Raw genomic sequence first — 27,243 nt, 5'->3', positions numbered from 1 at the left:
CGCTTAATAAAAGACAACTTACTAACCTAACTAGTTTGAGAACTTTTTGATAACACTTTATATATATACTGGGAAAATATCAACAAATTTCTCAGTTTAGACCAAACCATAAATCTCCTACAATCTAAGTCGGTATACTATTCTACACTTTATTTTTTTACCTTCTTTTAGTCATATGTTGGGACATGATAACCATTTTGCTATAGAGATATCAACATTCTTACAAGAGGCAGATTGAGATCTGGCCATTGGGCCACTAATACCATTGTGATATTTTCTGCATTCATTCTTTGGATGTTTTATCACAGAGAAAGTCTTTTGTATTATAACTTTTGATCTCATTTCACACTGGTAAAACTACTATGAATTTATTTGTGTTTAATGTAGTTTAATTAACTACTTTTCAATTAATATCTGTTGGCCCAAGGGATAAGCCCATGTTTTAATCCTATACTTGATTAAAAAAGCACATATAAAGGCATTGTTGAATTTTTTAATGTAAATTGTTATTTATAGAATGATCAAATTCTTCTTAATATCTTCTGCACAAAGCCTTTCCTGAATTGATTTGAGCTGTTCCTTATTTTTCCCTTTGAAGTATTGTTTAATAATATGTGTGGATTAATATTGATTAAATTCAGTTGTTGTTATATATGTTATAACTTAGTTCTAGGAGAGGAAATTTTTAAGAGCATGTTTGTGTGATTAACAAATTCAAATAGCAACAATATGATTTCAGTTTTGATTCCACAGTATGGTACCACGGGCAAGTATCTTCAACTATAGCCTCTGTTTAACTGATAGTTTGTGACTAGATTTGAAAGACAGTGCCAAACATTTATCAAATATATCTATATACATTCATTCATTTTCAACATCTATTTTTGCAAGTTAACATGGGGCTGGATGAATATATTTTTAAGGCATTGTTTTATATCAAGATGCTCTTTCTGATGCTAACCCTTATTTGTTTTTAAGTAATGATCTCTTATTCCATATAGCTTCAAAGGCATGGAGCAAGCAGGCATTTTATTTACAGGAGAAATGCTGATAAGAAAACTGTGTGAATGTCCTGATTTTGGAATAAACAAGTACCAACACACATGCACGCACATGCATGCACATACGTGTGCACGCATACACACACACACACACACAAAGATATTTAAAAGGCTTTGCAAAACATAATTGATACAGTCACAATATTTGAAGAAAAGATTTTTCATAAAAGTTATTAATTATGTAAAAAAAAAAAAAATCAGAATGTTACAAGTCTTTGGAGAAGTTTTGTATTATTTACATTATTTACATTCGATGGATATTTGTCCTCATCTTGTTTGTTGTTAACACAACATTTCGGCTGATATACCCTCCAGCCTTCATCAGGTGTCTTGGAGAAATTTCGAACATGGGTTCTCATTCCTAATGTATTTTTTATGTCATTATTATTATTATTATTATTATTATTATTATTATTATTATTATTATTATTATTATTATTATTTGGTGTAGTGGTTAAGAGTACGGGCTACTAACCTCAAGATTCCAAGTCTGATTCTAGGCAGTGACCTGAATAATAATAATAATAATAATAATAACAACAACAACATCGAAAAATACCTTAGGAATGAGAATCCAGGTTCAAAATTTCCCCAAGACACCTGATGAAGGCTGGAGGGTATATCAGCCGAAACATTGTGTTAACAACAAACAAGATGAGGACAAATATCCATCAAATGTAAATAATGTAAATAATTCCTCATCTCTTAAATATAGAACTGTAAGTTTTGTTCTGTGTGTAAGTATTTCAATATTCAACTTTCCAAATACACATATTCTGACCTAATTCGTACAGAGGAAGTTCTTTTTAGTAATGGTGTTAAACAATTTCTGGTTTAGCTATGGATTTTGAATTCTTATTAAGCATTATTCTTTTGTAGCTGATCATTTTTCATCTTTTATTCTGTAAAAAGGGAATATTTTGAATTTTCTATTTGCACAAATGTCTAAATATTTTCTACATGGAACATTTCTAAGAAATGAATTTTTAATTTGCTGTTTGGTTAGGTTGTACCTGTTTTTCCAATGGAATTACCATTCCATAATGAGCATATTAATGCAATAGATGAGATTCTTTGCTTTCCAATTCATGTTTGCATTCACCTTCAGTTCTGTCCATTCTTGAATTTTTTGGTTGTTCCTTGTTCAATTATTTCATGTGTCTCACAATAAAGGTCTCTAAAGTTTGTTACCTGCATTATTTCTTTCTCTGATGTGAATCTCACCTTTGCTAGGAGTCTTTTGAGATTTGGCGGTTGTCTTTGGCTGTTGATGATTTGTAGTTCTTCAATATTTGTTGGAGATTCCAAACCCAACTACCACAAAAGACTTCCAAACAATAACAATGGAAGAAAAAAAAAAAACCAAGGTAGTGCACCAAACCAAAAACACACCGTCCATGAACAAGACAATGAAGACAGAAATAATAATGGAAGAACAGATCAATATAAACCATCAAACCAAAGAACATACCAGCATGTTGAGGAAGATGGTACAACAACAACAACAACAACAACTAAAGAATTTCGTCCCAACAAAATGAAATAACTGAAAGACAGGTTACCAATGGCAAACAGAACAAGAAACCTTTATAGGATCTAACTAATAACCCCCTTCTTGGAACAGGTGAAATAATTGAACAAGGAACAACCAAAAAATTCAAGAATGGACAGAACTGAAGGTGAATACAAACATGAATTGGAAAGCAAAGAATCTCATCTATTGCATTAATATGCTCATTATGCAATGGTAATTCCATTGGAGAAACAGGTACAACTTAACCAAACAGCAAATTAAAAATTCATTTCTTAGAAATGTTCCATGTAGAAAACATTTAGACATTTGTGCAAATAGAAAATTCAAAATATTCCCTTTTTACAGAATAAAAGATGAAAAATGATCAACTACAAAAGACTAAAGAATAATGCTTAATAAGAATTCAAAATCCATAGCTAAACCAGAAATTGTTTAACACCATTACTAAAAAGAACTTCCTCTGCACGAATTAGGTCAGAATATGTGTATTTGGAAAGTTGAACAATGAAATACTTTAATCTTTCCCAAAGGCCTTTTTTTTAATATATTTGTACAGGTACAGGCATGGCTGTGTAGTAAGAAGCTTGCTTCCCAATCACATGGTTGTGGGTTCAGTCCCACCGTGTGGCACCTTGGGCAACTGTTTTCTTTAGCCTCAGGTCAACCAAAGCCTTGTGAGTTGATTTGGTAGACAGAAACTGAAAGAAGCCCATTGTATATATAAACACACACACACACATTCATGTGTGTGTGTCTGTGTTTGTCCCCCCACCACTGCTTGACAACCGGTGCTGATGTCTCCATAATTTAGCAGTTAGACAAAATAGACCGATAGAATAACTACCAAGCTTAAAAAAAGAAAAGAAAAAAAACACTAGTAGGGTCAATATATTCCACAACAAATTCTTGAAGTCAGAGCCCCAGCATGGTTGCATTCTAATGACTGCAGCATGTAAAAGATAAAAGATATATATATTTAAGACTGTCACTTATAAGAACCTACAGTTTACAGTCTTATGAACAAGAACTGATGGATCACTTTCATAATTTTTTTAAAATGTTTGATTAGTGGTACCATGGAATTACAATAAAAGTCAAGAAAAGTAGTATTGGTTTTAAATTCTTATGGAAATTGTTAGCAAAATATCTTTCCAGAATTAACATCATATTGTTTCAAAGCCAAGGGTTATGAGAACCATTTAAATATTTTGGAAAAAAAAATCTTTGGAATTCAAACTGAGAATTTCCAAGCAAGAATTTTACTTTACAAGTAATATAATTTTGTCAGTGCCAGAAATTTTGTAGCAGGATCATTCAGGACTGATTGACTCACATACAAACATGAAAAATTTGAATAGCTTGGCAGTGTTAAATAGCAAGTGATTGATCCTCATACCCCAATTTTTTTTGCAGGATTATAACACTATTTTTTACTGTTAGGTAATGAAAGCAATCTATCATCTGAAGAAAGATGTTTGGGTAGATTTTGTTGCAGCCTTTGAAAAATACATGATAGGTTACATGAGGGAAATTCTTCTACTAACCATTAGAGAAGAAAATACTGGCATGTTTGATACAAACTTTTGTTGAAACGGATTTCAGCACTAATATTTTCTTTTAATGCATATAATACATTTTATAGATTTAAGTATTCTTTTATTGATTACTAAATAAAAAGAAAACATTCTTGTATTTTGCTTTCTTAATTTGTTATATAGAACCTCAAATTTCAGTAGAAGTCATTTGGTATATGTTTGTGAGTGCACACACACACACACACACCCCAATATATAAATTTCAATCTGATATACTGAATATATAACTTATAAGGGCCTCCTATGTCTAACTGAATTTCATTAGTAACTTTAGCTGTGTAGGGAAAGGCTTTATTCATTAATGTTTAACAACACAATATATCAAACCTTAATCCATCTATTGAGAAGAATTAAAATCAGAGACTCTTTAACTCATAATATTTGTTTGAAAATAAAGTTATATGAGGAAGAAGGCAGAAGGAAAATTTACTGTTTGTTTTAAGGTTAAATTTTTGAAATTAATTTGCTAATTATGTGATTTCTTTAATATTAATACTTTGAAATAAGACAGCAAGCTGGCAGAATCGTAAGCATGTTGGACCAAATGCTTAGCAATATTTCGTCCATCTTCATGTTCTGAGCATGAATTCTATTGAAGTTGACTTTGTCTTTCATCCTTTCCAGGTTCATAAAAAAAGAGAACTGGGGTTGATGTAATCAGCTTCCCCACTCCTTTGAAGTTACTGGCCTTGTGCCAAAATTTGAAACCATTAATACTTTGAAAATTTAAGAGTATTCTTGGTTTAGATGCCATATTATTTTTTACTGTAAAAGTTAATGTGTTACCTAAGTTTACAACTAAACACATTTCTTTGCATCTTCATTGTGCAATACAAGATCTGCAGAAGAGTATGTTTTTTGCACCAGAAGGCATCGCAACAAAATTTAACTGTTCATAATTAATTCAGGCCAAATTCTAAGTTTAATTGGTAATTAGGGTCTGATTCTGTTTCCAACAATGACTTCATTACTACTTTTTAATACTAACTTGATGTATAATATGAAATATTTTAAAGATTTTTAACCATTAGTCTCTTGCATGTCTATGTATGTATTTTTGGAACATACACACAAATCATGTGTATGAATATATAAATATTTTATTGACGAAATAAGATTTGTTCAGGACTGCTTCAATACTTAATGTAACTCATCTGTTCCACAAGTTCAACATCATGTACTGACTACTTGGTTTTTTAAGACTATACACTTATGTGCATGTGTGCGTGTATGATGGACCCTTCTGTTGTAATTGACAGATGAGAGATATATTGATTCACTCCCTGTGTCAAATAAACATTGCTTTTATGTATGCATGGTGCTCCACATATTAAATGTCAAAGTCATCACACAGCAACAAGGAATGGAATGACTTGCTCAAGAACACAATACAATATACCCAGTTGAGAAATTAAAACAACTATCTCATGACCATGATATGTGTTAACCCCTAGGTCATGAGCCTTCACAAATATAGAATCCATGTTGGCATTGAAGAAGAACATTAAAAAAATGATGTATATATATATATATATATATATATATATATATATATATAGTGGAGGCACAATGGCCCAGTGGTTAGGGTAGCAGACTCGCGGTCATAGGATCGCTCCATGAGGCTCCGGCAGAGGATGGTGGTGAACCCTGCTGTACTCTTTCACCACAACTTTCTCTCACTCTTACTTCCTGTTTCTGTTGTGCCTGTAATTCAAAGGGTCAGCCTTGTCACACTGTGTCACGCTGAATATCCTTGAGAACTAAGTTAAGAGTACATGTGTCTGTGGAGTGCTCAGCCACTTGCACGTTCATTTCATGAGCAGGCTGTTCTGTTGATTGGATCAAGTGGAACCCTCGATGTCGTAACCGACGGAGTAACAACGACAACATATATAGTAGTATGTGTAGTTACATAGGTACAAGGCCAATTATTTAAAAAGTATAGAGGAACAATTAAATCAAAAAAGACTCAGTACTTTATTTGATTGATTCTAGAAATATAAATGGTAAAGACAACTTTAACAAGATTTGAATCTAAAGAGCTGGAAGAGAATGTGCAAGATTTTTTTTTTTGTTAATGCTTTAATGATTCAGTCAACCTGCCATCTGTTTTTCTGTCAATCTATAATTTAATATTTGAGTGTATATATATATATATATATATATATATATCAGTCACTCTATGTTACTAGAACATAAAAATACATTGAGAGACATAATATATTCTGCATTACATTTTCAGCAATCACAACATCACTTTCTACTTATGTTTTACCATATAAACAATTTCTACATTCGTATTATTATATAAACACCTTCTACACCAATACCACTATATAAGCTCATTATACACCCATATCACTTCTACATTCACTCTTTTGTCTTATGAAATTAACATTTATCTACTTTCTATTTCCTTGAAAGCTGCTGTTATCTTGATGTCAGCCTTGATTGAACAGGTCTTTGCTTAAAGTCCCACCAGCTATGAACATTCTGTTTTATTATTATTATTATTATTATTATTATTATTATTATTATTATTATTATTTTAGGTGTCATGTATCTCAGACTACACCATCTGATGTCTCCATTGTTAAGCTCATAAGGTGTAGTTTGAAGGAGATTTGGCTGCTGCTTCTAGCAGTTTGGGTGACCATATGGAAATTTCTCCCTGTTGGTTTGTTTTCAAACCTGTTATTTCAGTTGCTGTTTTCATTACATTTATCATAGTTCACGTTATTGTCATTGTGAGCACGACTTTGGTTAGCATAAAATGTCTTTTCTTCTTTAATTAGTTATACTCATTCCAGATATTGCAGAATATAGGAAGCAGTAGAAAGTATCTTAATGACTTCAAATATTAATTATAAAATTGTTCTCATTATCTTTATCATCTAAATGTAGTTGATGAAGACTTAGGACCAGCCTTCTGTAAAAGTGATCACAATTGTCACCACACTGCCAAATGTATAGATTATGCAACAGGATATTGCTGCCAATGCTCTTCCGTAGCTTATGGCAATGGAGTCAATTGTTTGAAAAAAGGTAAGATACTTGAACTTTGTTCTTAGTTTACATGAGGGGTCAATAAACTGGGGTAGATTACTCTGAGTGTGGTAAAAATGAAATTCTTGTGGGTAATGGGGACTCATTAAACATCAGTAAAATCATATAAAAAAACCATATTCTTTCAATAAACCTTTTAAATTCAAAGAATCTATGATTTTCTTCCTTTCAAATCAAGTGTGTAACAGCTTAGATAAATGTATTTTGGGGTAATTTGTTAAAGAAGTTCCCCGACTCCTAGTCTACATATTATGGAAAAAACAAAATTAGTAGGAGTATCAAAAGTCGTCCATAAATCTTTTAATTAAATCATTTGTAAAGTGATTCAGATTATTAGAATTATCTCTGTTATGCTTATGTCTTGGCTTTTATGAATTTTATCGATTCTATTATGGGATGGAGAATTCTTCAAATTTTGATATTTGCATATGCTGCTGAAACATAGATCATTGTGATGAGAGAGTCGCTGCTGTTTTGTGGTTAAGCCATTTGACACAATTTAAGTTGTGATCATTTCCCAACAAATTCCATAAAATAACTCAGACAGTATGAACTCATGATGTTCTGAACACCAAGTATTAAATCTGAATTAAAGGAAAGGAATTGATGCCTGTTTGTCCACAAGATAATCTATTCTGAATAAAGTCTCAACAGTTATGTACAAAACTCTGGATAGGCCTACATCTGTTGTCGCTAATAGTGTAAAAGTTAATCTGAAAGTTAATTTCTTTACTCTGATATTTGTTGATCTAACAGCAGAATGCATGAAATGATTTGCCTTTTGAAAAGATATATGTATAAATGCATAATACAAACTACTGACATTAGTCCGTTTCCTAACAACAAATGTAAACTGGTGCCAAGAAGAAATCTACCACATACTGAAACACATGCAATGGATTTAAGCCCATGTTTTTTCCTTTCATTATCGATGTGCTCTTTATTTTATATTAGCCCTTCTCAGAACACATAGAATCCAGTGAGACCATGCAACAATACAAGTTTGATGTGATTAATAATAAAGGCAAAATCCTGACCAGTATAATTGCTGCACATTAAGTGCATTCTTTCTTAATGGTAGCACACTTATTCGCATGAACAAAAAGGTGTGGGTTCAAGTCCCACACATATGGGAAAACCTACTTTTTTCTGTCGAAGGCTTATATACTCCATTATTAGACTATTTTCTTCAGCCATTATGCAGTGATTGCTATAAGCTTTAATCTTCTAAAATACTATTATATATATATATCAATAGATAGATGGATCTTAAATTCATTAATGAAGGTAATACTATTGAAACCAAGGTACTTTTATTTCAGAAACTCCTCAGCAACTTAATGGCAGAATTACTCTGACGCTAAATAAAACCAGAACATTTAACCTGAACCGACATTCATACATCATAACAACCAGCGGACGTGCCTACACTGTTGTCAGTTCAATTGCTGAAGAAACTGGTCTTTCGGTCATTTTATTGGATGGCATAAACAGTTTCCTTGGGTTCTTATTTGGTACCACAGAAAGTGAAATTTCCAAAAATGGATATATGATAACAGGTATGTTGGAAAATATTCTTGAACTCTTAGAAGGTAATCAATCATTGTAGTCCATCATCAGCATCATTTTTTTTTAATGTCTGTTTTTTTCCAAGTTGGTGTGAGTTGGATGGTTCGGCAGGAGCTGGCAGGTCAAAGGGCTGCACCAGCTCCAGTTGTCTGCTTTGGCATGGTTTCTATAGGTGGACGCCCTTCCTACCATCAGTCACTTTATGGAGTCTACTGGCTGCTTTTAGATGTGGTACCAGCATGGATGCTTTTATATATATTCTTTTACTTGTTTCAGTCATTTGACTGTAACCATGCTGGAGCACTACCTTTAGTCAAAGAAATTGACCCCAGGACTTATTCTTTGTGAGCCTGGTACTTATTCTATTGGTCTCATTTGCCAAACTGCTAAGAAACCAATTGGTTGTCAAGCAGTAGCAGGATACACAGACATACACACACACATATACGATGGGCTTCTTTCAGTTTCCATCTACCAAATCCATTCACAAGGCTTTGGTTGGCCCGAGGCTAGAAGACACTTGCCCAGGGTGCTACACAGAAAGACTGAACCCAGAACCAATATGGCTGGAAAGCAAACTTCTTACTACACAGCCATGCCTGTGCCTATATATTCATATATTTATTCATAAATTTATGTTAACCCTTTTGTTACCATATTTCTGTTGAGATGCTCTGTGTTTCTTTCAATTGATTTTAAATATAACAAAAAATTTAGTAAAACAACTCAGTTATCATAAAACTAGTGTTAAGAACATAAATTGTGACTGAGGTTTGGTAGAAGATTTTAATTCAGAACTTTTGAAAACAAGACATTTCTACTATAGAGTCAGTGGTTGGTCTCAGTCAGATTGGTATCAAAAGGGTTAAAGACACTTTATCAAATAGATTTTTTCTTTATCAGTTTATTTAGTATATGAGGTGAAACAGTTAATGGTAGATCAGTATATGGAACATCATCTCCTTTTTATAAAAAAAAAAAAACGAAAATGAGATGATTAAATTTCATTGTGTATCTCTGTAAAATTTATCTGAAATGATTTCACCCAGGATACAAAGTAAAAGTAAAATGTACAATTGCCAAATTTTTAAAGAATTATAAGAATTGATTTGTATTAGTGTCTTACTGAATTTCAAGAAATATTTTCCTATTTCCTTCAAGGTGGAGATCTGAATCACACTGTTAAGGTAACATTTGAGACTGGAGAAGAAATTTATATCCAGGAAAGGTTTTTCAGCCAGGATACTGATCTACACATGCGAGCTGAGACAAATATCACAGGAACTTTGCCATGGATACGCACTGGTGGACGGATAATTATAGATATGTATAATGAAGACTTTGTCCATACAGAACCTGGTAAGTAACTTTCCTTATTCACTTCACTGCAAAAATTACTCTTTTTATGCCTCAACTATATAAAAATTAAAAAATAACATTAATTCCTAGGATGATAATGATGGCATGACAATTTATCCTGTAGAAGTTATCCTCATTTGTATCTTTTTATGTTAATGCATGGCTTTATTTTCTTAATACTTTTTAATGTATAAGTTGTTATAAATGACAATTTTCTCCCAATTTATTTTTTGCCCACTACATTTTCTTACTTTAATTTTTCCTCACTTATTTTCCTCTTTTACTTTTTCTTTCTCTTACTACTATCTTTTCTCTCTTATTCCCAAAATGGTTTGTTTAGTTTTGTTTATATGTTTTCTCCTTTCCAATCTCTTTTACTAATTTCATTTTCTATATCACAATAGGTGTGTTACGCTCCCGAACTACTCGCGTTTACTGGATTGATGGTGTTGGCAAGAAATACACATGGGACCAAAAAGTGGAATTTACAGAATGCATGCATGACCCTTCAATCAACACACCACAAACATTTAGACATACCATTAAAAAAATATATTATGGATACAAACAAGACAAACAAACAATCAGTTTTATTGCTGCTAGTGGTGTCCGAACTATTAAAGGTAAAATATTCTTATCTAAATTATTTGTTTTCTGCATATTATTCCTCATAAATTTCTAAATCTCTATAGTTTCAAATTACCATTATCCATTGGGAGTCTTTTGTGATTTTAGCAAAATTATTTTTATGAATTCTTCAAAGTATGAAGAACTACTTTATAGAAGTGTTCTTCAAAAATCATCATGTTCCAAGCTGACATGCATTGGACAGTTTGACAGGATCTGATGAGCTTAAAGACTGCACCAGGTTCCCCTTCTTTGTTTTGGCATGGTTTCTATGGCTGAATGCCCTTCCTAATGCCAATCACTTTACAGAATGTATTGAGTGCTTTATTTGTATCATGCAGCTCATAAGAGTACAAACCTGAAGGGGAGGGGAGTCAGCTTCATGCTGGGAATTGAAGGTATACAATGTGAGAAGGGGGTGTGGACAAAGCTGGCTCTTGTAGAAGAGCTGTACGGTTACTCACATTTTGTAGGGGAAGGAGAGGAATGGCCAGTAGGGGCTGTGAAGAGAAAGATATTAGAGATGAGGTGTTCAGGTGAGTAAAAGTGAGTTGGTGAAGAGTCTTCAAGATTGAATGGGGGTGCAAGAGATGGAAAGATAAAGGGGCATCGTACAAATTTTTTTTAAAAAATGGTTGGGTAGAGATGAAGGAAGATGACCTCTAAGTCATGAGTTGGGGAAGGACAGAGAGACGCAGGTGGGAATGTATAAGGTGAGGGAGAATGGCAGGATAGAGATAGAATTGACAGGTGGAAGGCAAAGGAGAACAATAACAAAATGGGGGCAGGCTGAAGAGTGAGGGTGAGAGGTAGTGCATAGTGACAGGTTCGATTCATTGGGGGTCAGAGGTAGGAAATCAATGAGTGAATGGTAACAAACATAATGTATACGATGCTTTTAGAACTTAGTTATGTTGAGGTGGAAAGATCTTCTTAAGATCCATATATGACCCATCAAAATGGTTGTGAGACATAGACATTGTTTGTATAGGCTGGGGAGGAATCATTCATTCTTTATATATTGTAGAATTCATTCTTTATATATTGTAGAATTCATTCTTTATATATTGTAGAATTCATTCTTTATATATTGTAGAATTCATTCTTTATATATTGTTAACATTAAAGATGAAATAGAAGCAATCTGAGGAAATGGTTGTACAGAAATGGTTGCTACCAATGAATGCAGAGCAGATGACTGTCCTTATATGGTTATATGATATGAATGGATGATGAATGCTGGGTATTAAAATGGAAGAAAGTGATGAGAGGAAGATTTTTCAGTAAAATGCATAACAGTCACCACCTTAGCAGGTTTAAGAATACTGTGGATATTGTGCTGTGTTGTAGACCCATCTAACCCAAGTCAGCATGGGAAAGAACAAAACAAAACAAAACAAACCCAATCCAAACATTGAAAATCTGTTAATGATGATAGGGAAGATGATTATTGATGATGTGTTGGCAACAACAAAAACAACAACAACAACAACAATAATCCTTTCTACATAAGGCAAGAAATTTTGCAGGGGAGTAGTGGGGGGGGGGGGGGGGGGCTAGTTAATTATGTCAACTAGTATGTATTTCATTCACCCCTAAGTGATAGAAGGCAAACTCAACTGTGACAGAATTTGTACTCAGAACATAATGACATGTCTGGTATGCTGATGATTTTGCCAGCATGCCACCTTAATAATAACGACAACAACAAGAAGAAAGAAAAGTCGAGAGATAAGACAGGTTAGCTTGGGAAGTTAAGCAGTTGTGGTCGATGAAAAAAGTAACAGTTGTACCAATAATTGTCAGAGCCCTGGGAACAGTGAGTGAAAATCTTGAGAAGTATGTGGAACAAATAGGGATTGCAATAAGGGTGGAGTACTTGCAGAAAACAGAACTGCTTGCAACCGCTCGAATACTTCGGAAAGTGCTTGAAAAATAAGAGGTGTTACCTTAGTTCATTGGTAGTGAACATCTGACACTGTAATACATCTCCAGCATTAGAAGCTGTGCAAAGGCAATATTAATAATAATAGTAATTATAATAGCTCTCATGGCTTCTGATCCTAATTGATTGGATGTGTTATCATGTACATTGTTTTGTCTTAGTATAGAAGATGGGCTACAGCAAATATTCTGCTCAATACCACAGATTTGCTTGTCAGTTGTTTGACCTTAACCAGTTGAGTATGTTCTTTGGTGGCTGACGATATGCGCATCTCTGATCACGAGCAGAAGTAGTGGGGGAGCATATTAGCCATGTGTTGAGAGGAATTCCTTGGGTGCTTGAATAATTCACCTCTGGAAACATGGGTATTTCACTCAACACTCTTAAACAACCCTTCTTCAAGGACTGTTTGAGCAAGATGAGCTACTCGACCTGAAAAAAATTCTAACTGGGCTCCACTTGCAAAGTCATGCACTGTTTATTTTGATTTAAGATCACTATGTCATGCACTTATGGCTGTAATGCATGTGCTTAGTGTACCCTTATCAGACAGGTAGTCATGATGGATATACTGGGTTTCATATATTTGTATCCCAGCCTCACTTTGATGGCATGCACTGTTCTCTCACTCAATAATAATAATAATAATAATAATAATAATAATAATAATAATCCTGTCTACTATAGGCACAAGGTGAAATCTTAGGTGAAGGGAATAAGTTGATTACATTAATCCCCAGCACACAACCGGTACTTATTTTACTAGCCCTGAAAGAATGAAGGACAAAGTCAAACTCTGCATAATTTGATCTCAAAAGATAATGTTGGATGATTCTGCCAGCTTACTGTATTAATGTAATTAATAATAACGACAATGATGCTGATAAAGATGATGACATCGATGATGATGATGACAATAATAATAATGATGACATAATACAACTTATTAACCATTTCACATCTAGAAATATTCTGCTGGGTTCCATTTTGTTTGTTACTCTGATAGCAAAGAGTAATAGCTCACTTTGCTACAAGTATCTCATTAGAGCTGACCAAATGTCTTAGATAGGTTACCTAGAATAATGACTAATTGTCTCACACCAAACAGATGTATGCATGCAAATATTTAATTACCATTAATAAGCAAATTAACTGACCAAACAATAATTCTTTATTTCAGATAGTGGCAACTGCGAAGATGTTACTTGTGGAGACCATTCATATTGTGTGGTTTCAGGTGATAACTACAGTTGTCCATGTAATCAAGGATATGAAATGGAAAATTACAAGTGTGCAGGTGAGATTCTTTTCATTAAAAATTTTAACGTTGTTTATTGCTTATGTGTATGTTTTACATGCAAATATACATCAGGCACAGTTGTGGCTGTGTGATAAGAATCTTGCTTACCAATCACATGGTTCTGGGTTCAGTTTCACTGCATAGCACCATAGGCAAATGTCTTCTGCAATAGCCTCAGGCTGACCAAAGCTTTGTGAGTGGATCTGGTAGATGAAAGAATCCTGTCATATATATATGTGTGTGTGTGTGTCTGTTTGCACTTGTAACTTAGCAGTTTGGCAAAAGAGACTGATAGAATAAGTACTAGGCTTAAAAAAGAATAAGTCGTGGGGTTGATTTGTTTGAGTAAAACCTTTCAAAGTGGTGCACCAGCATGGCCACAGTCAAAATGACTGACACAAGTAAAAGAGAATCTGTGTGTGTGTACATTAATGTGTAAGGTCAATTACCATGTATGTTTTATCTGTAATTTTTATAAGTATTTCTGAGTTGAAGGGGAAGGAAAAGGGGGGAGAGGTTTGATTTGTCTGTCAGTCCTTTAAACTGAATTCTGTGTATATAGACTGCTTCATGTGCAATCACCATTAACACCTTTACCAATATAATATATAATTTTGATATGGTGGCGAGCTGGCAGAATCGTTAGCACACAGGCGAAGTGCTTAGTGGTATTTTGTCTGTCTTTACGTTCTGAGTTCAAATTCTGTTGAGGTCATCTTTGCCTTTCATCCTTTCGAGATCAATAAATTAAGTACCAGTTGTGTACTGGGGTTCATCTAATCGACTGGCCACCTCCCCCAAAATTTTGTGCCTTGTGCCTAGAGTAGAAAAAAACATATAATTTTGATATTATAGGTTGTGCTCCATCATAGTACTAAATGCATGAGAACCTCTGAATGTCTTGTGAGTTTATGGATCAGCTTCTGGAAGGGTTCTCTCTCAAGTGCCATGCTAGGCAAAAATTTTATTGAAGTATTAAAGGCTGCAGTTGCCCATGCATGCAGGTCTTCTCTGTCTATGTCACTGACAAAGGGCCTATGATAACTTGAGTCATCATAGACACTACTGTCACATTGCAAAAGGCTGGACAGATATTCCAAGGACAATATTTTTTTTTTTTTTGTGAAAGAGCAACTATATTAAATTGAATTGATTTCAGTATTTACAAGTATTTGCAGAAGTTGGAACAAAGAGCAAGTACAACCTACAAAGCATTTAAAATAATGTAATATTGAGCTAAATGTTTTTTGAAGTATTTACTCCTGTTTTCTTACTATATCAATTCTGTTGTGCTGTGATATCCTTTCTTTAAAATCTCACAAAGATCAGCAGTTTTAGATGGAAAGAAAATGACAAGTTGTAATATCCTTGTTTTTTTAAGGCTTTTAAGAATGTAATGATATCAATAAAGCCCAAACTGGGCTAAATGAACATATAATTTGAGACTATATGCAACAGAATATCAATGTAATATCAAAATAATATATCATTATAATAATAGAATAACATTTTCTTTGAAATTAGATGTGGATGAATGTCCCAAAGAGGTCTGCGGGGAAAATGAACAATGTTTCAACACACCTGGCTCATATGTTTGTCGTTGTACCACTGGATATGAATCTGAAGGAGGCAAATGCAAGAGACGAGGTATGTAAATAATAAGATTTTTATTTTGTAGTTGTTATTGTTGTTTAGTCCCAGATTAGCTCTAATCAAGCAGATCTATGACTAAAAGCGTTCTTGCAATGACCACCCTGTCTTTTTAAGCGTTATCTAAGATTACACTATCTAATGTGCCTTTTCATTAAAAGTTAGTTATTTCCAAAGAGATTTAATTGATGTTTTTTGTAAGCTAAGTTGTACCATAGAAGAACCTCTTCTGGATAATTCATCTTCTGTTTTAGTTTTTTTTTTTTTTGCACTCCGTCGCTTATAACGTCGAGGGTTCCAGTTGATCTGACCAACGGAACAGCCTGCTCGTGAAATTAACGTGCAAGTGGCTGAGCACTCCACAGACACGTGTACCCTTAACATAGTTCTCAGGGATATTCAGCGTGACACAGTGTGACAAGGGTGACAAGGCTGACCCTTTGAATTACAAGCACTACAGTGAGAGAAAGTTGTGGTGAAAGAGTACAGCAGGGTTCGCCACCATCCTCTGCTGGAGCCTCGTGGAGCTTTAGGTGTTTTCGTTCAATAAACACTCACAACGCCTGGTCTGGGAATCGAAACTGCAATCCTATGACCATGAGTCCGCTGCCCTAACCACTGGGCCATTGCGCCTCCCCTCTGTTTTAGTACATAGTACTAATGAACAAAATGTACAAAAGTTGTTGCCATAATTTTGTCCCCAGTAGTCAAAGGCATTCCAGCCGTGACCAGGTCTGGTAAGTTTACCGTTATCAATCCACTGTCTTTTTCCTCTACAAAATAGTTTTTAACTATTAATGGTGAGGTATTATGGATACCTTTTCTCAGTAAACTTTCCTTGCAGTGAAATTTCCTCATGGTGAATTGATGGCAGTGAACAAATCTGTAATCAGCTGTGACAATCCTCTTCTTATTTACATATCTGTAATCAGTTGTGACAATCCTCTTCTTATTTACATATCTGTAATCAGTTGTGACAATCCTCTTCTTATTTACATATCTGGTATATCTTACAGCTGCATTATTCAATAAGTTTGTTCCTTTTTTAGACAATAGGTTGTAATTTGAGGGAGATTTAGATGGTTTCTAGCAATCTCCCATCATTGGCTTAACCCTTTCGTTACCATATTTCTGCTGAGATGCTCTGTGTATCTTTCGATTACTTTAAATATAAGAAAGAATTTAGTAAAATAACTTAGTTATCATTCAGCTAGTGTTAGGAACATAAATTGTGACGAAGGTTTGGTGGAAGATTTTAATTCAGAACTTTTGAAAACAAGACATTTGTACTCAGAGCCAGAGGTGGTTTCAGCTGGGTTAGTATCTAAAGGGTTAAGAATTATGTCTCTATTCTATATTTTAACCCTTTTGTTACTATATTTCTGTTGAGATGCTCTGTGTTTCTTTCAATTAATTTTAAATATAACAAAGAATTTAGTAAAATAATTTAGTTATCGTTAAGCTAGTGTTAGGAACATAAATTGTGATTAAGGTTTGATAGAAGATTGTAATCCAGAACTTATGAAAACAAGACATTTGTACTACAGAGCCAACGATGGTTTCAGCCAGGTTGGTAATGAAAGGGTCAATTTATATAATTGAGTTTGTAGAAAAAAAAAAGGTGCTTTTCTGATTATGTGGAAATGAAATGTCTGTTAAAATGTAATCTTTCTCTTTTTAGACTGCCCTGAACCATGTCACCCACAAGCTCAGTGTGTTTATAATTATAATACTCGGTCTCCCAAATGTGAGTGCAGTGCAGGCTACAGAGGTGATGGACATTACTGTGAACTTATAGGTAATTATTGATTTTTAGGATTTTTTTTTTTACTTGTTTTAATTTATTGTAGCTGGCATATTATTGATAATAAGTGGTTGTCCTTACTCGTGGAACAACTGAACAACTAACACAACAAGTTTTCATCAAATCAGTGATGGAGATAGTAGTGGTGGGGCTGAGATACACAGAGGGATGACTTCCCATTATTTTGTGGCTCAGAGTTGGGTAGCTTATAACATTTTGTTCCACTTTCCCAATACAGCCTTTTCCCTTCCTTCAGTAGCAATTGAACAGCAATGGCCGCAGTAGCAGCAGCAGCAGCAGGGGTTTAACATTCTAATGGACTGGCATTGTATTTGGTGGTTGTTGTTTAGTCTCATGGACATTAGTGTACTCCCAGTTCCTATATATGTATTCTGTATTTTTGGGGGTGGGGGATGGCTAGTGTCTAATGTGTTCTGTCTCTAAACCAAAACTGTGTGTCATCACCAATGTTTATAAAACACAAATTTTTTATTTTTTGAGGGTTGATACATTAAAGTATTACTTATTCAGGTTATCTCTAATGATTTTCTATAGAATATCTGTATAGATAACCTTAACAAGTGATGTGATAGCACTGCTAACACAGAAGAAGACGGTATTGACTTATAAAATATACTTCGTAGTATATTATAGTTGCATAACGAAATGCCGTGTCCCTAGAAGTCATTAATACTAAGGTATTAGTCAAATATTGTGATTGGTTTAATTGTTTAATCACTCACACCAAAATCTGTCTATGTACCTGTCATCATCATCATCATCATTTAACGTACATATTCCATGCCAGTATGGGTAGGATGGTACCACAAGAGCTGGCCAGGCCAAAGCCTGTCTTAGAAATTGTTATTTTTTTAAGTAATGAAAACATTTTTTTTAAATGGTATTTGCGAATCTAGAATTACTGTTTGTGCCACTATAAAAAAAAAAAAAAAAAAATTGTGAGAGTGAAACAAGTGCTGGTTGAATTCAATAAAAATTTTGAAGATGTAAAAAGCTCCTTGTACTATGATTCCTGATTAATTTTCAACCAAAGAATCCTTGCTTTGTATGGATTTGTGACTATTTGATATGTTATGGTGTTTGCTTTTGGTTTAGAGATTAGGTACATGTTAAACTGGTACAGAATGGAGTATGGACATATACTCGAGGAATTAGCAGTTCTTTTGTATTCAGCACAAGTAATACCAATATGGAAATCACTAAGTAGATACACTGGCATTGTAAGAGGCCTTCAGGGGTTGCAGATCATACTGGGTAATAGTATGCTAAGGAATGATTTCAAAATCATTATCATCATCATCGTTTAACATCTGCTTTCCATGCTGGCATGGGTTAGACAGTTTGACTGAGGGCTGGCAAGCCAGAAGGCTGCACCAGACTCCAATCTGATCTGGCAAAGTTTCTACAGCTGGATGCCCTTTCTAATGACAACCACCAGCACAAGGGCCAATCAGGCGGTTCTGGCAACGACCATGCTCAAACGGTGTTTTTTATGTGCTACCTGCACAGGAGCCAGTCTGGCGACACTGGCAGCAATCATGCTCAAATAGGGCTTTTTACATGCTACCGGCATGGGAGCCAGTCAGTAGCCCTGGCAATGAACACACTCGAATGGTGCTTTTAATGTTCCACTGGCACGTGTGCCAATCAGGTGGTACTGTCATCAGCCACGGCAATGATTTCTTCAGAAGCATAGTTTATTATCCAATGATTGAAGGGTACTTTTAAATGGGCTGGTTATGCAGCACTGGCATAAGCTATGATTATGGTCTCACTTGGCTTGCCGGGTCTTCTCAAGCACAGCATATCTCGAAAGATCTCGGTCACTAGTCATTGCCTCGGTAAGGCACAATGTTCGAAGGTGGTGCTTTACCACCTCAACCCAGATCTTCCTGGGTCTACCTCTTCCACAGGTTCCCTCAACTGCTAGGCTGTGGTACTTTCTCACACAGCTATCCTCATCCATTCACAACACATTATCATATCAGCACAGTCATCTCTCTTGCACACCACAGTTCATGCTTCTTAAATCCAACTTTTCTCTCAGGGCACTTACACTTTGTTGTGTATGCACACTGACATTACACATCCATCAGAGCATACTGGTTTCATTCCTTGCAAGCTTACGCATGTCCTCAGCAGTCACAGCCCATGTTTCATTGCTATGGCTGTTTGCACACATGCGTCATACAGTCTACCTTTTACTCTGAGTGAGAGGCCCTTTGTCACCAGCAGAGGTAGGAGCTCTCTGAACTTTGTCCAGGATATTCTTATTCTAGCAGCTACACTTTCAGAGCATCCACTCCTGCTACTGACTTGGTCCCCAAGGTAACGGAAGCTATCAACGACTTGTAGTGTTTCTCCCTGGAATGGGACAGAAGTTGTTCTCTGCACATTTCCAGTGTTTATTGCTCCTGAGCATCTGCTACATACAAAAACTATCTTCCCAGTTAACCTTCCTCTGATATTGCTGCACCTCTTATGTGTCCATAGCTTACACTGGGTACATCTTATAGAGTTTCTACCTATGTTTTTTCTACAGATTGTGCAGGGCCATCTACCTAAGAGATTTGTAGCTTGTCTGCCTTCCTACTTATTAAGACTTTGGTTTTAGCTACGTTGACTCTAAGGCCCTTCAATTCTAGACCTTGCTTCCACACCTGAAACTTCTCCTCTAGTTCTGATAGTGACTCAGCAATTAGTGCAAGGTCATCAGCATAGAGGAGCTCCCAGGGGCATCCCATCTTGAATTCCTCTGTTATTGCCTGGAGGACTATGATAAATAAGAGGGGGCTGAGGACTGATTCTTGGTGGACCCCTACCTCTACCTGGAATTCTTCATTGTACTTGTTGCCAACCCTCACCTTACCGACAGCGTCCCTGTTCATGGCTTACACAGCTCTCACTAACCATTCTTCTATCCCTAGTTTCCTCATTGAGCACCAGATGAGGGATCAGGGGACCCTGTCAAAGGCTTTCTCCATGTCAACGAAAGCCAGGTACAGAGGTTTATCTTTGGCTAGGTACTTCTCCTGCAGCTGTCTTACCAGAAATATGGCATCAGTGGTGCTTTTACCTGGCACGAACCCAAACTGCATCTCATCTAAATTGATTCGTTCCCTAATTAGTTGGGCTATGACCCTCTCCGAGACTTTCATTACCTGATCTAAAAGCTTGATACCCCTGTAATTATTTGTATCTAAAGCGTCACCTTTACCTTTGTAACAGTTGACTATGGTGCTGCTACACCAGTCATTGGGTATGACTCCTTCGTGTATCACCTGGTTCGTAATACGGGTGACTAGGCTATAGCCAACACTGCCAGATATTTTGAGCATTTCTGCAGTGATTCCTGATGGGCCGAGGGCTTTCTCGGTCTTCATACTCTTAATTGCTTTATCTACCCCGGTACTATCAACTCGGATAGCTGGTCCCTCTATTGGGTCGACATACGGTAGGCTCTCTTCCTCCCATTCATTCTCTTTATTAAGCAATCTATCGTAGTGGCATCTCCAGACCTCTTTCTTTGCATCCTCATTTAGTGCAAGCGTACCATCATCCATGCGAACACATTTCTCTCCTACAACATCACTATTCTCTCTCCTACACTGTCTTGCAACACGAAATACCTCGAGTCTTTGGTCCTCACGGTGCAGAACATTGGTAAATTTTTTCTTATCTGCTTCCCCTCAGGCTAAAAAAAGCTGTCTCCTAGCTTCCCTTCTGGCAGTCTGATACAATTCCCTGCTACCACCATTCTTCAAGTCCTCCCAAGCTTGTTCTTTTCTCTAATAGCTTTGTCAACCACATTGTTCCACCACCACGTTATTTTAGGTCAAGAGGGGAGTTTGCACCATCCACAGATCTGGTCAGTGGCCCTCAGCAGGTTGTCCCGTAGAAACCACAAGTTGTCTTCTACATCATGTGAAGCTATATCCCCTTCTATTTCATCAAAGGCTTTGAGTAATATGTCTCTAAATCTCTGTCCATTCGCAGGATCTTTGAGCTTCCATATCCTTCTCCTCCATGCTGGTCGTCTTCTGGGCATCCATTTAGCCCTGATCCTGAAGTCGCTAACTACTAATCTATGTTGTGGGGTGCACTCTTCACTCAGGAAGGTTTTGGCATTTATAAGCTGCCCTCTTTCCTTATTTCTGGTGAGGATGTCGTCAATTTGGCTTGTGTGTCTGCCAGAACGGTAGGTGAATAAGTGACTGGCAGGGTTCCTGAAGTTGGTATTGCGAACCATAAGATCATTTGCATCACAGAACTCCAGCAGCCTGGTTCCCTCCTCATTGCTGGGACCAAAACCATAGCCCCCATGTATGCCATGGAAGCCCCCTGCGTGTTGTCCAACATGTCCATTGAAGTTACCAGCTACAAAGAGAAGGTCCCTGTCATTTGTCAACAAGGTAGTCTGCAAGAGGGTGTCATAAAATCGGTCTTTTTGTCCATCGGGTAGCCCTGGCTGAGGAGCATAGGCCGAGATAATGGTTGCTAACCCATGATGAAGCACTAATCTAATCTTAAGTATTCTGTCGCATATTCTAACTACCTCGATTACCTTATCAACCCATTTCTCTGCAAGAAGTATACCCACACCCCCAACCCTGTCAGTGTTCCCTGCCCAGAAAATCTTGTACCTGTGTTCTTTGCCTGTGAGGAACCTATCAGAACCTCCTCTCCACCCTACCTCTTGGATGCAGCACGAATCTACACGTCTCCATTCAAGCATCTCAACAATCTCACCAGACCTACTTTTTAGTATACTCACATTGAGTGTGCCAACCCTGAGTGTGTGGGAGGTGTGGGCCTGTGAGACCTTGGGATGAGGAACAGCTGTGTCATGTTCCTGAAAAGAAAGCTCGCATTTGGCAGAACTCATAAACAAGCAATAGTCTACAACCTGCACACACCACACCATCGTTTTTATGCATTGCCTTACATTGGAGATAAACTCTAAGGGATTTGATAATCTTAACAGAGCTATAACCAAGTGTTTTCAGTTAGCCAATCTGTGACAAAATTAGATAAATGAATGAATAAATGATGATAATAAATGAGCGTGAAAGAGAGGGAGAAAGAGAGAGAATTGAATCAAGTGAAGGGATCTTAAGTTTTTTTTTTTTTAGACATACAGCATGGAAGATGAAGCTATGTTTACATAGATAACGAAATAGGTAGAATAATGAAATGAACTAATAAGGTAATTATGATGATCTGTGCTGAAAGAGAAGGATTAGATGTACTAGATTGAAAAACAAGATTGCTTATCTGAACATCTAGTTTTGTACTCTTTTGGCAAGGTGATTAAAATTGAGGTAGGGGAATCTGAGTGAGCTAGTTTATATAGGGTGGGTGGGGGAGAAGGAGGTAAGTGCTGGGGAAGCAAGTGGTTATAGAAACAGAGAGAGAGAGAGAGAGAGAGAGAGAGAGAGAGAGAGAGAGAGAGAGAGAGACAAGAGTTAGGCTGGTCAAAGGTAGAACATGAAGGAGAAAAAATTTGAATGGATATAAAATTTTAGCATCTCAAATGCATTTCATATAATGATAAATTTTCACATCAAAAATCAACATAATTTTCATATAATTCTTAGATATTTTTACTTTGAATTCTGGTATTTTTCTGTTGAATGTTCACTGTATGTGTTATGAATGTTCAGTGTAATTATTATGAAACTATGTGAATATAAATACATTTCAACTGTAACTATGATATTGTAATTTAAAAATGAATCTGTCAATACCATTGCTATTACATTCAGTGACGTATGAGATTTACAATTTTGTGTTTACTTTAAAGCAAATCATTTTACTAAGAGATTCCATCTGGTTCAGTACCAGAAGTCAATGAAGTGAACGACTCACCCCACGGATTACCGCAAAGGGTGATGTCAGTACTACATTTGATGGGTCAGATATATATTGCTAGTTATAGTATTAGTTATGCAGTCAATATATGATAGACACTTCTTTATTGAAAATATATTGGAAGATTATGTGATTGATACACTGCTTCATTAGTATGTTGTCAAGGCTCTTGGAATGTTTTATCTCTGACTGAAGACACAAGAGGTATATATTTGAAAGGTAGGTAAGTGGTGGTATTGGTGGTGTTTGTCGATATAATGGCGATTTGAAAATAATATTTATAAAGAACACTTCTTACTGACTGCTCTATTAACTGATGTAACACAAAAATCTGTCCTCTTGATTATTACTTTTGAGGTGATGATGTGTGGCCTTGTGGTTAGGGTGTTAGGCATTTGGTAATGGGTTTCATTTAGGAGCTGGATGATACAGGATGTCCTTCTCCAAGACAATGTATATTCCATTGTTCCAGTCAATTTAGCTGTAATTGTGCAGCAGTGGCAGTAGCAACAGCAGCAGTGGGAGCAGCAGCAATAGTAGGGGATTAACACTCTAATGGACTAGCATCCTATTTAGTGGGTGTTTTTCAAATACAGAAATAGCAATCACCAATGTTTTATTTCTGCTATAGGAAGGCTGTCATGAGTTGGCCCATTCACCTCAATTCAGCGATGACGAGGATAAAGATGACAATTACAATGATGGCAGTGGTGATGATGATGACAGTGACAACTGATGGAGAATTTCTTGTCTTTGTTGTTGGGTCCCAGACATAATATGATCAAAGACCTTCTAACCATGACCATGGCAATGGTTGGAGTTGGACAAGGTTTGCGGACAGATATTGTTCCCATATCTGATTCACCTAGTTGCAGAAATCAAAATGTCTATTCTTTTTTTTTACTTTGTTACCTGAAAATGCACCAAATTGTTTTCTTCGATAAAGATAACTCTGTGAATATTTATGTTCTATTTCTAGTCTACAGCTGCAATGAAGTCAACAACTGTGGTAGAAATGCCGCTTGTGTCTATTCTCCTGAAGAGGGAAGATATAAGTGTGAATGTGAATCTGGATTCAGTGGTGATGGAATGATGTGCAGTACTACAGAACGTAAGAACACAGAAATCTTTCATTCTTGCTTATCTTATTTTGAAATTCTCTTAGAATATTGTTACAATATTTACTTTTCTTAAATATCATCTTTAATTTACATGTGGATGATTTTTCTTATAGGAGTTGGATTGCTTAAAGATTATCTTCATTTAACCTTTTTTAGATATCAACCTACATAAAACTGTTCTTGTTTCTGTGACACAAAATTTCTTGTTTTGAAATTATCTAAATTAAAACTTTCAATCAAAATTCATATTAATTTATGTTTCAAACACCAGTTTGATAACAACAAAGTTATATTTTAAATTAAAAATTAATTGTCAAAATTAATTGGATTGAAGGCGGTGTACTTCAACAGAAATAGGATAACTAAGGGGTCAAAGTGATCAAGATTTCCATCAAAATTTTTTCTGCAATAAGAGTAAAGTATGTTCTCATGTATCTAGGAAAAAAGCCTTTTGTCTGAGTTACATTAAATCGCTAACAGACACACTTCAGCTTCTGGCCTACAAGCATGTTGTCTCTTCTCTCTGTCTTTAGTATCATTGCTATAATGGCCTCTGTTCTTCGGAGCTGGCTAGTCTCATACCAGCTTCTTTTAGGAATCCCTCATCATTTCATTTCTTCTCTCTTATCACCCATATTTCACATCCCACCTTCCAACCTTGTACTAATCACTAATTCCAGTCCTTCTTCTTCAAATGGCATGTCAGTTTTGGAGAAATTCTTGATGCTTGAGTTTATCTCTCCTTCTCAAGTGGAACTGGTTATGATTGACATTTGAAAATTATGATATGTCCTCTAGAGACAAAGATAATTTTGGTAAATCAAGAATTTATGTTGTATGGTATTTCATATATCTGTAATGTTTTCTAAGTTATTCAAATACATCTCACTGGATGCATACAATTACTTCTGCAGCTAATTTTTGTTTATATATGTGTCATTATCATCATCATTTAAGATCCGTTTTCAATGCTGGCATGGGTTGGACAGTTTGACAAGAGCTGGCTAACTAGGGAGTTGCAGCAGGCTCCAGTTGTCTGTTTTGGCCTGGTTTCTAGAACTGGATGCCCTTCCTAACACTGACCACTTTACGGAGTGTACTAGGTACTTTTGGCTGTCAGTCATATAAAATGCTAGTGGAAACGAACACAAGTAGGACTAAGAAGCACACTAGAATGGATGGTCATGGTGGCTGGGATGGTCTTCATGTAACCGTTTTCTACTCCTCACCTGCCTTTACAATATGCTTTTGCCTATTTTATTGCATTCATCCATTGTTCCTGAAGTTTCTGTTGATCTTTTCTCGATAACCTTTTCCCCACAAATACCCTGATTCCTTGTCTCTCTCACCTCTCTCCTTCTTTCATGCAAATCTCTCACTCACATTCACCTATATAATGTGGAACAGACACACAAAGCTTTATTTGCATGACTTAAACATTTTGTTCTTTTCTTGTAATCTAATTTGAACAATTAGTTTTAATTAATTCATGCAAATAATAATTTTCATTTTAAATTTCAGTTGAGGAAAATTGTGAGAATTGTGATGAACATGCACATTGTTTCTTTGACACTGAAAGACTATTCCATCATTGCCGTTGTAATGCTGGCTTTACTGGAGATGGAAGAACCTGTACTTACATTGGTAATGTATTATTGACTCAAAAATCTTCCTTCAGTTCAAAATTTTGACAATAATGTATTGATATATATAATCTTGTACAATCGTGGGTTATGTGTTTATTGTGTTTGGTTAAATAACTGATAAAATAATTCTATGAAATTTCTCCAATTAGATTGTGATTACTTATAAAAATTTTCTTTATAACAACAGATACTTGCCGGCAATGCTCCCCTTATGCAGATTGTGTGTTTGAGCAAACTCTCCAACAACATGTCTGCCGCTGTAAACCACGTTATGAAGGAAATGGTCAACAGTGCTCTCCAAGGCGCTGCCCTAGGTGTGGACAAAATGCTAGATGCCAATATGATCCAGAACGCAACAGCCATAGATGTGTTTGTGAGCCAGGATACACAGGTATTATATTAAAATAATGAAAATAATTGTTTAAAAAGAGTATGATATGTTCTGTAGAAGTTCACATTTCTGCTATGATATTTTGATATACATGATTTATGTATATATTTAATTATATATATAGATTCACACATGCATATAGATACATACTTACAGAGAGAGAGAGAGAGAGAGAGGAGGTGATTTGATATTCATAACCCTTATGTTTACCACATGAAGCACTTCTACATTTATTGGCTGTTGGAAAATTGAGAAATCTGAAATTTTATTCATACTACACTCTAATTATTTGAAAATCCATAAATATCCATAGATAATGTATACTAACAGATATAGAAGAATAAAGTTAATGTATCATTTTAACACATCATTTACAATTGTTTCATCATTATCCAATTTAATCAATCTTGTATCATTTTGTAACCATACCAGCAATTATTAATTTCCATGTGCTACAAAACAAATCCTGTGTTGCTCATGGAAATTAATCAGTAGTTGCTGACATGGTTACAAATGGCCCATGATTGATTAAATTGTGATGAAAATGCACATTGTTTCTTTGGCACTGAAAGACTATACCATCATTGTTGTTGTAGTAATGAAATGATTGTAAAAGATGCATTAAAATTATTTGTTAAACCCATTCTTTTATATCACTGTGTGTGTGTGTGTGTGTGTGTGTG

At 35.6% G+C, this 27,243-nt stretch overlaps 1 protein-coding gene across 6 annotated transcripts in view; it reads left to right on the top strand.

Moving 5' to 3' along the window:
- Positions 1-27,243, top strand: part of LOC106884151 (nidogen-like) — a 200,882-nt gene that overhangs the window by 144,116 nt on the left and 29,523 nt on the right. For all 6 annotated transcript variants that reach the window (XM_089365423.1, XM_089365422.1, XM_089365427.1 and 3 more), the window contains 10 exons: positions 7,095-7,235; positions 8,579-8,815; positions 9,987-10,184; positions 10,589-10,807; positions 13,937-14,053; positions 15,581-15,703; positions 17,388-17,504; positions 24,382-24,513; positions 26,045-26,167; positions 26,357-26,560. In XM_089365423.1, the coding sequence (XP_089221549.1) occupies positions 7,095-7,235; positions 8,579-8,815; positions 9,987-10,184; positions 10,589-10,807; positions 13,937-14,053; positions 15,581-15,703; positions 17,388-17,504; positions 24,382-24,513; positions 26,045-26,167; positions 26,357-26,560 (1,611 nt within the window). The remainder of the gene's footprint in view (positions 1-7,094; positions 7,236-8,578; positions 8,816-9,986; positions 10,185-10,588; positions 10,808-13,936; positions 14,054-15,580; positions 15,704-17,387; positions 17,505-24,381; positions 24,514-26,044; positions 26,168-26,356; positions 26,561-27,243) is intronic.

The sequence above is a fragment of the Octopus bimaculoides genome, chromosome Z (assembly GCF_046866305.1).
Source record: "Octopus bimaculoides isolate indiv1 chromosome Z, ASM4686630v1, whole genome shotgun sequence".
In the NCBI taxonomy this organism is placed as follows: Eukaryota; Metazoa; Mollusca; class Cephalopoda; order Octopoda; family Octopodidae; genus Octopus; species Octopus bimaculoides.
Note: the sequence above shows the minus strand (reverse complement) of the source record. Positions and strands in the feature narration are given on the sequence as shown.